At 46.4% G+C, this 13,484-nt stretch overlaps 1 protein-coding gene across 1 annotated transcript in view; it reads right to left on the reverse strand.

The window, feature by feature from the left end:
- The window catches only part of nfatc1 (nuclear factor of activated T cells 1), a 61,296-nt gene that overhangs the window by 24,477 nt on the left and 23,335 nt on the right, over positions 1–13,484 (reverse strand). The window contains exons 5-6 of the mRNA XM_061741287.1: positions 12,345–12,517; positions 9,095–9,235 (exon numbers count right to left, since the gene is read on the reverse strand). Coding sequence (XP_061597271.1) covers positions 9,095–9,235; positions 12,345–12,517 — 314 coding nt within the window. The remainder of the gene's footprint in view (positions 1–9,094; positions 9,236–12,344; positions 12,518–13,484) is intronic.

The following is a 13,484-nucleotide window of genomic DNA, read 5'->3' on the forward strand; positions in this document are numbered from 1 at the left end:
GGCTTACGCACGTTACGCAACATGCGTGATGACGTCATTCATGCTCACTGGAATCAAAAAGGGAATCGTTTGAAAAATATCCAAAGATTCCAAGGAATTGAAACACTGGAAACCGGAACAAGAACAATTTCTCGATTCCCATCCCTAGTCCCACTGGAGGTGTCTTTGTCTTTGTGACACATGAATGTTGATGCGATCTGCTGCCACCATGTGGTCAGAACTGGTATTGCTACATGTAAGTGGCTTTAAATGTCAGATATGCATCAAATATGCGTGGAAGGATTTTCTGATGGACGGCAAAAGAAAAGAGGAAATGACACCGTAGATTTTGTCCAATAAACACAAGGAGAAGATCAAACGGTTTCATTGATCGGTGGGATTTACAGTGAAAATGGAAACGCTCCCCTATGGCCCCCTATGGCCCCCCCTCGCAGGTTCAGGACCCTTTAAAGCGTCCACCAGGGATGTCCCCGTCTCATCTAGGCCAAAGCAACGGCTTCACGGCGAGCTGAAGGTCCACTCTCCTCCGAGGAGATAACGGGAGGGTGGTGGTGAAACGGCAGGATGATACGGAGCAAACATGTGGGATGCAGACATACCGACGTGTGTGGTTTCATGAATCAAACATAAACAGACTGGTAACTAAACCTCCCAGAAACAAGGACGAAAAACAACCTGTCAGGCAGGAAGCTGCCCGGCTGGTGGGTCGCCGCGGCAACGGGCCCAAATACGCCGCCAGAACATGGGTCAGGTCATCAGGTTTGTCTTTCCAAGGGCCTCTGGACGACTATTTTGATGCCAAACATCAATCAAACCGACGATGAGGGAACCGGGGTTTGGTTTGAGGGCGGGGCCAACGGCAGCACCGGCTGCTCGCTGAGAAGCGTGGGGTCATAGTCCATGAAAGTGTTCAACGACACCTGGAAACGTCGCAAGATTTGTCACTTATGGCCGTTTTGAGGGGGGGGGGGTGTCTGAAAACTCGCAATGGAGATGGCTAACTTGCTAGCCCGCTATATGGAAGCTCAAATGTGTGGTGCGATTCAGCTGTTAGCGTAATCCACTTTCTTGGATTAGTTAGCGTAATCTGATCTGCTAGCCGTCGTTTCAGCTCTGGCTTCGCTCGTTTCCGATGACGTTTCACCCGCGACCCGCTGATGGTTCTGGTTCTGGTTCTGGGCCAGTGCTGAGTTTGGAACCGGGTTTTCTTTTTCTACTGACAAAGAACTGGCTCCGGGCCAGAAAACCCAGTTCCAAGGTAGCACAGACTCTTTGCTGGACTAGAAGAAAAGAATCACTTACGTAAGCGGAGGGGGCGGAGTTATTAAGACCAACGGCAATAGCAAGACTGGGAGACGGAGACATTTTCAAATAAGAATGAATCTGGATTCAGCAAAGCATCATGGGTCTGAGGAGGAGACAACCTGTCTTTTAGAGATGTGTCCACGGAGGAGCTACGTGGACCAAGTCCTGTTAGAGCAAATACCTTGTTGTTGCTGCAACTTTCATGCAAACACAGCGACGTAACTGACGTTTGCAGCGACGTAATGACATGACTCCTCTTAGCACCGAGCTGTGGAAAAACAAACCGGTTCCCAGCTGGTTCCAAGTGGAACAAGTTGTGAACCAGAACCAGCACTGGAACCGGTTTGGTGGAAAAGGGGTATGAGTGTAAAAGTAATATCACTTAGCATCACAGGTTAGCCTAAGCTAACCCAGCCGAGGGGAAAGGTCTAACTGTGATTGACAGCAGGTGGGCGTGGTCCGGAAGTGGTTGTTCCTGCGGTACGAGGAAGACGAGGAAGACGAAGCTTCCAGAGGCCGAGTCTGGAGCTTCTGGGCATTTTTATTCCTCACCTCTGACCAGGAAGTTTCACAAGCGTCTTTTAAAGGAGCTGAATGTGTTGGACCGGCTCTGTTTGTGTGTTTGAGTTTACTGGATAATTGATAACCACAGAATGTTCCAGAGTTACGGGGCAACATCTGCTCCACGCCTGCACCGAGCCAGTGAACCACGAGTCCAGGGTGGTTCCTATCCCCCCGGACCACCATGCTGGCCGGCATCCAGCCTGATCTGAGCTCTAACCCCCCCCCCCCCCAGCTCCGAGCCGCATTTCCTCAGCGATGGTTTATACAAATCCTGACTTTCTCCGGACAGACGTAACACAGAGCAGTCAATGACACGGCGGCAGGGCGCCTCGCGCCGCCTAAGCAAGCCGAGGGCGATCAAACGACTCGAGACTGGGTGATTTGTCATGTTGTGTTTATAAATGGACTCAAGCGGCTCCTTGTGCTCCTTAATTGGAGCTGGGTGGAGTGGAGCAGCCGGGTGGGCGTGCGCCCAGGCGCTCATAGCGGACGGTAAACATAAACACATGCTCGGACCACTGAATGGGCCGCCTTGTCCTCCGACGGACGACTGCAGCGTCTTCCTTCCTGCCGACCTCCGAACACGTGGATCTGGTTGGATCCTTGCAGGCGCAGGAGGAGGCCAGAGGCCTGCTCGTTTATGAGCAGCACCATCCCCGCTGCTGATGCGGCTGCGATTGATTTGTGCATGAAAACGACTATTGTTCTCCGAGCGTCTGAGGCGGCCAGACCGGCGAGCTGCTTCATTGGATGCAGTCAAATGGCGCTTTTCCACCAGCACCTACTTGGCCCGGCTCACCTCCACCCGATTTGGTTCTTTTCCACTAGGGGTCTAACGTGTCGAGTAGATACTTTTCTGTTTCTACTCTGCCGAGGTTCTAATGGCACTTTTCCACCAGCACCTACTCATCTCAACTCGGCCTGGTTTCTTTTCCACTTCAATTCAGCACCTGGAGCAGAAGTAGGAGGTTGGAGTGAAGCTGCTGTGACGTATTTGATTGTGTATCTGAAGGAAGAAGACAACAACACTAAAGATGTATAACCTGGAGGAGATGATATATGTGCTGCTGGGTCTGTGACTTGCTCGATATATCAAGTTAAAAAATGAGGAAAAGAACCAAACCAAGCCGAGCTGAGTAGGTACTAGTGGAAAAGCGCCATAACGTGCCGAGTAGATACTTTTCTGTATCTATTCTGCCAAGGTTCTGAGTGGCTGAGTCGGGCTGTGATGTCATCACACTACAGGCCACCGATTGGTCGGGGGGTTGGAGTCAGATATCTGAGTCAGGATGTGACATCAGAGAAAGAGCGACTCTGACGGCTTCTTGTTCATTTTATTCCAGCAGCAACGGCAGCAGAAGTCTGTTTGGTGATCCAACTCTGAGGTGCAGATGTTCATAAACCTGGTGGCTGAGGAGAGAATTAAAAAGGGATCTAGACGCTGACTTTTGAGCAGCGACGAGACAAACTAAAAAAAATTAAAAAGCGTTGCAGCTTGAAGCTTCTTTCTCTCTCTCATTATTTAACTTGATATGGAAGACAAGCCACAGACCCAGCAACACATCTATCATCTCCTCCAGGTTCTACATCTTTAGTGTTGTCTTCTTCGTTTAGATACACAATCAAGTACGTCACAGCAGCTTCGCTCCAACCTCCTACTTCTGCTCCAGATGCTGGATTGTTATGGAAAAGAAACCGGGCCAAGTAGAGCCGAGTAGGTGCTGGTGGAAAAGTTCCAAAAGTGAAGCCTGCCAACCACAGACAGAAAAGCAGCGCCCTCTCCGAGCCCCGGTTAGCCCCGGTTAGCCGGTCCTCCATCACTCTCAGCCCCCACCGGTTTGAAGATGGATGCTCGTCTGCTTCCTGCTGATGATACTTCCAGCCACGACACGGCAGCATCTCCAAGTCCCATTTTCAGATCGTCTTACCCGCCGAGGCCGAGGCCAGGAACGTTTAGGCGGCGGGAGGGTTCGGGCGGCGCTCCAGTCGCTCGCAGGAAAAGCCGGGTCTTTACCTGTCTGCAGCTTCCAGGCAGACGGGCAGGTGGAGGACGGTTCAAGAAAAACACGGCGGCTGCCAGTGGAGGGGATTGACGGATCGGGGGGGGGCTGCAGCAGGGAGGGCGGTTTTCCAGAGGACCAGATGTGAACGTTCTCCTTTTCGTGTGGGGTTTTCCTCTCCAAGGATTTCCTTCAATTAAGCTGTTAGCGGCATCGGGGAAGCTCTCGGGCGGGACGCTGCTCTCGGGGAAGAATGTGGCCAGAAGTTTAAAACATCAAATCAAGTCCAAAGCAAAGAAAAATGAAGTCCTACAATAAATATATTCAGCGATTAGCAAAGTGGCGTGCAGCGGGATTTTACTAAATCTTTACATTCTTCTTCTCCCCCTGGCTTTTCTCCCCGCGTAGGAGTCACCGCTGTAAAATATCGTCTATTGATTCAGCGTAAATCAGAGCAACTGGACTTCCTTTTCCTGATTCCTGGACACGTTTCCAGCCAGAAGGATTCTTCAGAAACGTCTTCAAGAACCAAGAAAAGGAAGTTCAGCCGCCTTCCTCCTGTCCGCAACACGTCACCTACATTCTGGGGGGGGCATAGGCAAGAACCTCACGATACGTATTCCGATACATGTATCCTGATACATGTATCTCATACACGATACACGTATCACAATATACGTATCACGATACATGTATCCCAATACACGTATCACGATACACGTATCACGATACACGTATCCCGATACATGTATCACGATATACGTATCACGATATACGTATCACGATACACGTATCCCGATACATGTATCACGATACACGTATCCCGATACACGATACACGTATCACGCTACACGTATCACGCTACACGTATCACGATACACGTATCCCGATACACGTATCCCGATACACGTATCACGATACACGTATCACGCTACACGTATCACGCTACACGTATCATGATACACGTATCACGATACACGTATCCCGATACACGTATCACGATACACGTATCACGCTACACGTATCACGCTACACGTATCCCGATACACGTATCACAATATACGTATCACGATACACGTATCCCAATACACGTATCACGATACACGTATCCCGATACATGTATCACGATATACGTATCACAATATACGTATCCCGATACACGCATCACAATATACGTATCCCGATACATGTATCCCATACACGTATCACGATACACGTATCACGATATACTTATCACGATATACGTATCACGATATGTATCCCGATACACATATCATGATACATGTGTCCCATACACGTATCACGATACACGTATCACGATACATGTGTCCCATACACGTATCACGATACACGTATCACGATACATGTATCCCATACACGTATCATGATATACGTATCACGATACACTTATCATGATACACGTATCACGATACATGTGTCCCAATACACGTATCACGATATACGTATCAAGAAACACGTATCCCGATACACGTATCACAATATACGTATCACGATACACGTATCACGATACACGTATCACAATACACGTATCCCGATACACATATCACAATATACGTATCACGATACAATACCTATCACAACATTGTGATATATCAAAGTATCTTACTTTAACTTAATCAAAAACAGGAGTTGCTGTACACTGGAGGGTACTGATCAGAGGGTTTTAAATTGTATTTAACTGCTTTGCGAAGGTGCTTTATAGATCAATTAAAATAAAAACAAAGCCTTTGCAAACATCTTGCATAAGTGCTAAATGGCCTGTGCTGAACACACCGAGGTGAAAATTGGAAGCCAAATTTATCACTGAACACAGAATATCTAAAATAAGGTGCACACAAAGACACAAAAACACAAAGACGTGGAATATGTTTTTCCTAATAAATCGATATTTTAAAAAAGCGTGAAGAAATATCGCGATATATATCGCGGTATCGATATTTTTCACACTTCTACTACTTTCTAATCGTTATCTGCAGATAAATAATTAAACCCCCCGCCCCCCCAGAAACGTCATGGATTGTTTTACAGGATCGTTCATTTTGGCGTTTGCCTTTCTACGCCAAGCGATGCGAGACGAGTAAAAGGCCCGAGACAAAAGCAGCAGAATAAACTTCAAGGACAGAAGCTCACTGTCTCATGAAACTGCACAAGAAAAATCTACGACTTTGTTAGGCATTGTTACACAAAAACGTGGAATATGTTTTTCCTAATAAATCGATATTTTAAAAAAGCGTGAAGAAATATTGCGATATATATTGCCGTTATATCGATATTTTCACACCCCTACTACTTTCTAATGAAAAGAAAACTTAATTTCTCCAGGATTTTTGCAGATAAATAATTAACCCCCCCCCAGGCATGCTTCAGGGGATCGTTCATTTTGGCGTTTGCATTTCTATGCCGAGCAATGCGAGACGAGTAAAAGGCACCAGAATAAACTTCAAGGACCGAAGCTCACTGTCTCATGAAACTGCACAAGGAAACTCTACCACTTTGTTGTCGGAGGACAGATGGAACCCCACCTCAAAGCCACCTCACCGCCATCTTACTGGTCGTAGGCTTCAACTTTCAGTGGTGAACCGTTTTCGCTGCTGCAGGCATTAAACCGCCGTCCCACCACTAATCCACAGGAACAGGTGCGCCCAGCTCCAATTCTTCAAATGGACAGGTGGACGGTTATCAGACCATCATCTCCTGAGCAAGGTGAGATGGAGTCGGGCTTATATGACCGGCTGGTGCGCCGAGGCCGTGCCGCTAGCTCCCTCCGTAACCACGGCGACAACTGGACCGATGCTATCGCGGCTACAGCTGCGAACAGGAAGCAGGCCGGGTCGGGCCGGCGAGATAAAGCCGGGCTGAGCCGGGCTGAGCCGGGCTGAGCCGTGTGGAGGTGACTGACTGTGTTTGCGTCTCCTGGAAACAGGGACTTCCTGCGCCGTGACTCACGCGTAGCAACGACAACACTCTCAGAAACAGGAATACAAGCTCTGACATATCTCTTCCTCTCCTTTCTTCTCCAGGCCCCTTGTTCGTCAATGTGACTCGACATTAATACAGCTTTTAGGAACTAAAAACTTCCTGCTCGTTAGTGTCGACCTGGAAACAGGCATTGTGGCATAGAATTGTCAGATTGGCTTAATTCACCGTACGATTGTTACAGATTACTTTTGTAATACTGTATTTGACCCGGTCTTGACCGTACAGAAACGTAGTTCTTGCCATTGTAAGAATGAGATGTACCTGCTGTACTCTACTGCCCTTACTTTTAACAACTTTGAATTACCTTGTGTTGAATTGTGCTATATACAAATAAACTTGCCTTGCCTTATCAGTTAATCGTTAATCGATTGATAAGGTCATCAATTAATGAATGAATCAATCATTAGCATCCCTACTAAGCTACTAAGCTAAGCTTCAGTCTACACCTTTTCAGTCTTGTTTTGTTTATATATTTTGGTCTAATGCAATATTAGTATTAACTTCATGTTTATTTGCTGTTTTCTTTTATTTCTTTTGTATTTGAATTATTTTTTTGGAAATGACCAAAATAAACAAACAAGCAAACTCTCAGCTCCTTTAAATCAGGGCTAAAAACAGTACTGTTTACTGAAGCGTACTCTTAAATTAAATACTTACTGTATCTGCTGGACTGTACTGCCCTTACTTTTTAACAACTTGTGCTTTTTATTATTTTACCTCTTTTCTTATCATTTTATTTGTTATTTACTGTTTAATTGTGTCTTGCTGCTTTCAATGTTGATCTAAAGCACTTTGAATTACCTTGTGTTGAATCGTACTATACAGATAAACTTGCCTTGCCATCGACCCATTTCGCTCATTTATCAGTTCTCTTCCGATAAAAGAAGAAAGACCTGAACTGTCTTCGTCCATCAGCATCCTTCTGTTAAACCCGACGGCCTCAAAGTAAACAGATAAAAATACTTCCAGAAAACTAAATCCAACACTGCTGGAAACAAACACGTTTGTTGTTTTCCTTCTCCTTTGTTTGACTGGATCTTATTATAGGAGTGACTTCATCTGTTTTCCTCCCTGTTGATGGAGGGAGCAGCCGTGAAGAGGAGCCGGCGGCTCATCCGACGGGCTAACCGAGCTGAGGTAGCCTTGGAGGGGGGGGGGGGTTAGTTTCCATGGCAGGACTGTCCAGGAATCTCCTGCCGGTGCCAGACGCAGGGAAACCCTCGTCTGGACACTCGGGACGGGAATATCTGGCTATCTAGGTCGGCGCTTTCGAAGGAGAAACTCAGAAATGGAACTTCTATACAAACATAGTTTCGGTCCCAGCGTGTTCAGCATGTGGTTGATCCAAAAATATTTAAGGAGGAAATCGTCTCTTATAAAAGTGCAGGCCATATTTTAGGCCTTTTCTGACTTTCAAAGGTTCCAAAAGGACGTAAATGTCACGTTTTATGCAAATTTGATCTGTTCTTAATGATCAGTACCAATAAAGGTGTTTTACTTTGGGTCTGTTTCCACAGCGGGTCTGGACCCTGGTGGTCGGTAGAGGAACTGCAGGTCTGGATCCAGTGGTCGGTAGAGGAACTGCAGGTCTGGATCCTGGTGGTCGTTAGAGGAACTGCAGGTCTGGACCCTGGTGGTCGTTAGAGGAACTGCAGGTCTGGACCCAGTGGTCGGTAGAGGAACTGCATCTTTTAGTTTTATCGGCCTCCACCTGGAAGTTGGAACGCGATGTGATCAGGGTCAAAAGGTCAAGTCCTCGCCACGTCCTTCAGGCCACCCTAAACCCCCCCCCGCAGACGGAACAATGGATCCCCCTTTACTTTAGTCCTGGACCTGGATCCCGGTGAGTCACCGGTTTGATACCATCACATCAGGTTTGGCCCCAACGGCACCTCATGCTGCTCCGCTGGAGCTAATCAGGGAGGCTGTTTGTAAAGCTCGTATCAACATCTGGGAGCAGTCGCCTGCAACCCCAAACGCTTCAAACGGGAGACAATCACAGGCCGAGACACACACACACACACACCGCCAGGCCGCGGCCAAACAGGCAATGGAAACTTCTGCAAATGTAAATCTTCTGGGTTAAAAATACAGCGCATTAATGTGCGCCACATGTGGCGCTCTGGCAGAGCGGAGGATATTTCGATGGGGGGGGGGGCGGGGGGGGTTTCTCCGCCAGCAGAAAGAGGGAGACACACAGACACAGACGCCTCCTCCTCCCTTACCTTGAGCCTTTTCCACGAACACCACTTTGGAGTCGGGCTGGAAGTTGTGTCCATCCAGCAGCATCCTCTCGCCGCCGGAGGCCGGGCTGGAGTCCAGGCTCTGCTTATCCACCAGTGGCAGCTCCTGGGCCGATCTCTGGGCTGGGGGGAGAGAGAAGGCAGGCTCAGTGCTCGGCTGATATACACACCATCTCCCCATGCAGACCTGAGCATCCAGACGGAGGCTGAACCGCTAGCTAGAGACGCCAGTGAGGGTTGCGTGTTGATAGAACTTCCCAAACATGCCGGCGGATGTTTTGTCTCCTCTCTCTCTTTCTCTGACTCCTCGCTTTTGATTTTTCCAAAATTATCTCTTTCGTAAAACACAAACAAATCCTCTCATCTCATCTCAAAGGCCACGGTTACATGATATTTTTTAATTCTAAATTAATTAAACTATTTTCCTTCGAGTTAACATGGAAATAGTAATTCCGAATTGAGATTTACATGGAAAACACGTTTGATCGGCTTTATCCAATTCCGCTTAAGGTCTGGCGGTTGGGAAGGTTCTGATTGGTTAGGGGGGCAGACCGGTAGTTACGTCTACCGGAAGAAAAACAAACTTAGCCGCTTCGCCGCTGCAACTTCAAAAAGCTTGCAATTTTTACATCACGATACTTCAGTCACGATACGATGCCCATCACGATACTTGAGTCACGATACGATAAACTTCACGATACGATGCACATCACAATACGATGCACATCACGATACAATACACATCACGATACTTGAGTCACGATACGATGCCCATCACGATACTTGAGTCACGATACGATAAACTTCACGATACGATGCACATCACAATACACATCACGATACGATACACATCACGATACTTGAGTCACGATACAATACCCATCACGATACTTGAGTTACGATGCGATACACATCACGGTACGATGCACATCATGATACGATATCAAAATTTTGCGATATATTGCGATGATAGTTTGTTGAAAACGATATTAAATCCGAGTTGCACGTACATCCATCGTGATGTTTTTTTTATATTATTTACATAATATGAAGATTAACAATATCATTCACATGTACAATAAAGTTGTACTGGATTTACAATCCGAAACTTGATTTATTATTTGAAGAAAAAAAAGCAACATTCAAATTCTAAATATCAATATCAAATTGACCGGCAAAGAATCGCGATATATTGCCATAATCGATATTTTTGCACATCCCTAGTATTTCATTGGAGTGTTCTCATGAGATGGCTAGTTAGCTCTGATGGTATGTTCACATAGAATCACTTACCCTACCTTTAATTAGAATATTAGAATACTCAATATTTCTTTCTGGCATAACTCCAGGGAGGATAACGTAAGTCGTTATTTTAAAAGACAGGCTAATTTTCTTCCTCTTTTTTTCTTTTTTTTAACATCCTGCCAGAAATGGACAAAAAAAGTGAATTCCTGTTTTCTTCAGGAGGATCGTCTCGCTGCAGTGGGATGATCTCTGATTGTGATAGAACTCTGGAAACAAAGCGTCTTTCCCACATTTCTCTGGTTCTCCTTCGTTCTGCTCTGCTCGCACACGAAGTCGGCTCTGTTGCTGTGTGGCAGCCGTTCAGAAGCTAACAATGCTTCATTTCAGGGGTTTGAGAGCATGGTTTAACTACTGTCTTTCATTTACCTCGTAAGACTTAATCTATATGGCAGCGGTCCGCGCAGGAACCGCATGCGGCGGCTGCCGGGCTGGAGTTCGTCCCAGTGCGCTAAAGAGGTCAGCCCCAGTGCAGAGACCAGAGTCAATGGGCTTTATTGAGTGACGACCAAAAAGCTTTTACACAGAAAAACTGCCTGAAAATGAAAAGAAAACAACGGCACGAAGCAGAATCCGCTCGGCTTTGGCTTCTGAGTGCTGATTAGCGGTGAAACACGGATCAATATCCACCAAACTTTGAGTTTAAACAGCTAAAATGATGCATCCGGTCACGATGAAACACAGAAACGTCAGTGTTTCCACACTAAATCCCAAAATGTTGGTTTGTGATCTTTGCAGGGAGTTGATGAAAAGGATGCACGAGTTCGAGAAAATAAAACCAAATGTGAAGAAAGCCACGATAAAACATCAAGGAAGCAGACGATAGCTCAGAACCAGGAGTTGAGACTAAACTAACAAAAGCAGGAGTTCCCAACAAGAAACCTGGACATCCGTTCAGCTCGTGAAAGTTCACTGTCACGACTAGGAATGTGTACCGAGAGCTGGTATTTTTTGGTACCGGTTCCTAAATTGTCGGTACCAGAGTACTGCTAAAGATTCTGGACAAACGATACTGTTATGGGTGTTTCTTTTAAAGAGAATCTACCCAGAGCAACATAACTGTGGCGTAATGATACTGCCGCCGACGACAGGTTATGACGTAGCACCCCGTTGTTTTCGCTAGCCAGTAGGTCAATATGTCGGCCGTCAGAGCTAAGCGATCGAAGGTCTAGACTCACTTTATCCAACGTAATGAAGCTTCGGCTCAATGCCATATATGTCAGAAAGTATAAAATGATAATGATAAGTATGAAAATGAAGGAGTCCAGCGTTTTTGACTGGCTAAACAACGCGGCTAAAGTTAGCAGCACCGCTAACAATGCCATAGAGTCTGACTCCGATTCGTCATCATCAAGTCAAGGTGAGATTATGAATCATTAAGTTGGTAGTTCATTTACTCGGCAGAATGCATTATCAATGTTAGCGGCGTTGATCTATGTTACGTTAATCCTGTAGGAGCTATGTACGAAGCAGCAGCCACCACGGCTAGTTTGCAGATGCAGACAACCCCACATCCCTAGTCACGAATCCGGTCGGGTGATCCGCCCCGGTCATTTTCACTAGTACAGAACGTATCGAACCAATCGCAGCAAGGCAAAGGTGGGAGTTATACGTCACACGCCTTGCTCCTCTGACTCCAGATGCAGTTTCTTGGTACCGAACTCTGGAAACCAAAGTTTCGTTAAGCCCCGCCCCTCCCAGGCAGGTGAGCCAATGACGGTTGGGTATCGGTTCCAACGCCAGGAGCATCTCTCCGTCTCCGGCTCATCCGCCGGGGTCTCCGGTCCAGCCGGCGTGGACCGGGTCCCAGTACCCGGGTCCCCCGGGCAGCAGGTGCTCAGCACACCGGTTGCTAAGCAACCAGCCTCTTCCCGCTCCGTTCGGACCTGCAGGAAAGCGTGAGTGAGGGTGTGAGGCGGGGGACACTTACAGCACTCGATGGGGTTGGACGCCACCTGCAGGGACACCGTCCGGCTGCTGGACTGGTTGACGTGGACCCGGAAAACCATCCGCACCCGCGTGTTCTTGCGTCCGATGTCCGTCTCGCCCTTCCGCAGCTCGATGTCGGAGTTGCGAAGCTTCAGGATTCCCGCGCAGTCGATTCTGTTGGCGAAGACTAGCGTTGTTTCTGGCAGCTTGTTTCAAGTCTAGTTTTAGTCTAGACTTTGGGTCAAGCTATCATTTTAGTTTTTATTAGTTTTAGTCACGTTCATTCTCCTTTTAGTCGTGTCAAGTTTCAGTCGACTAAAAGTCTGAGCATTTTAGTCTTATTTTAGTCAGAATTGTCCAGGACCATTTTAGTCTCGTTTTAGTCAAAGATTGTATTTAGCCAAATCCATTTTACAATTCAAACAAGGTTATCTTATTATTTATATTATTATTTATATTATTGTTACCTTAAAGACTAAATTACTTAAAGAATACATTCATTCCAGATACAGAAGACTCCAATTTGAGTTTACAACATATTTATTTTCCGCATTTCTCCCCATATTTTTCTTTTTCAACGACGCATTGGGTTTTATTTTCCATGTCTATGTAGGAAAGTGGATCCAAAGATGGTCTCTTCTTCTTCTTCCAGCCCCAGAGAAGATCCCCTTAGACCCCTAAAGACCCTCTAAGACCATGGAAGACCCTCGGAGACCCCAAAGACCATTTCGTCTGGTTTTGGTCAACGAAAATGAAGACACATTTTAGCAGAGTTTTTATTTTGTAATCTACATTTTAGTCTGGTTTTTATTCGGCAACGATATTGCATTACATATTTAATTATCGTTATTGTCACATGACCAGCATTTTCGTTGTGTCTCGTCTCGTTTTCCTCAGGTGATAAAGGTTCGTTGACGACGATATTTAGTCATAATTTTCATTGACGAAAGCAACTTTAGTGAAGACCCACGATGATGATGCATCATGGGAGATCTGATGAGGAGACGTCTCCTGCGATATCTACCAGAACCGGCAGTGAGATGTTTTTCCAGATGTTTTATCCATTGAATTTTGCTTGCAGCAGCAAATAAAATGATTGCAGTAAGATGGAAACCACCACAGACTCATATCCGGCACTTTA

Source organism: Cololabis saira, chromosome 15, assembly GCF_033807715.1.
Source record: "Cololabis saira isolate AMF1-May2022 chromosome 15, fColSai1.1, whole genome shotgun sequence".
NCBI classification, from domain to species: Eukaryota; Metazoa; Chordata; class Actinopteri; order Beloniformes; family Belonidae; genus Cololabis; species Cololabis saira.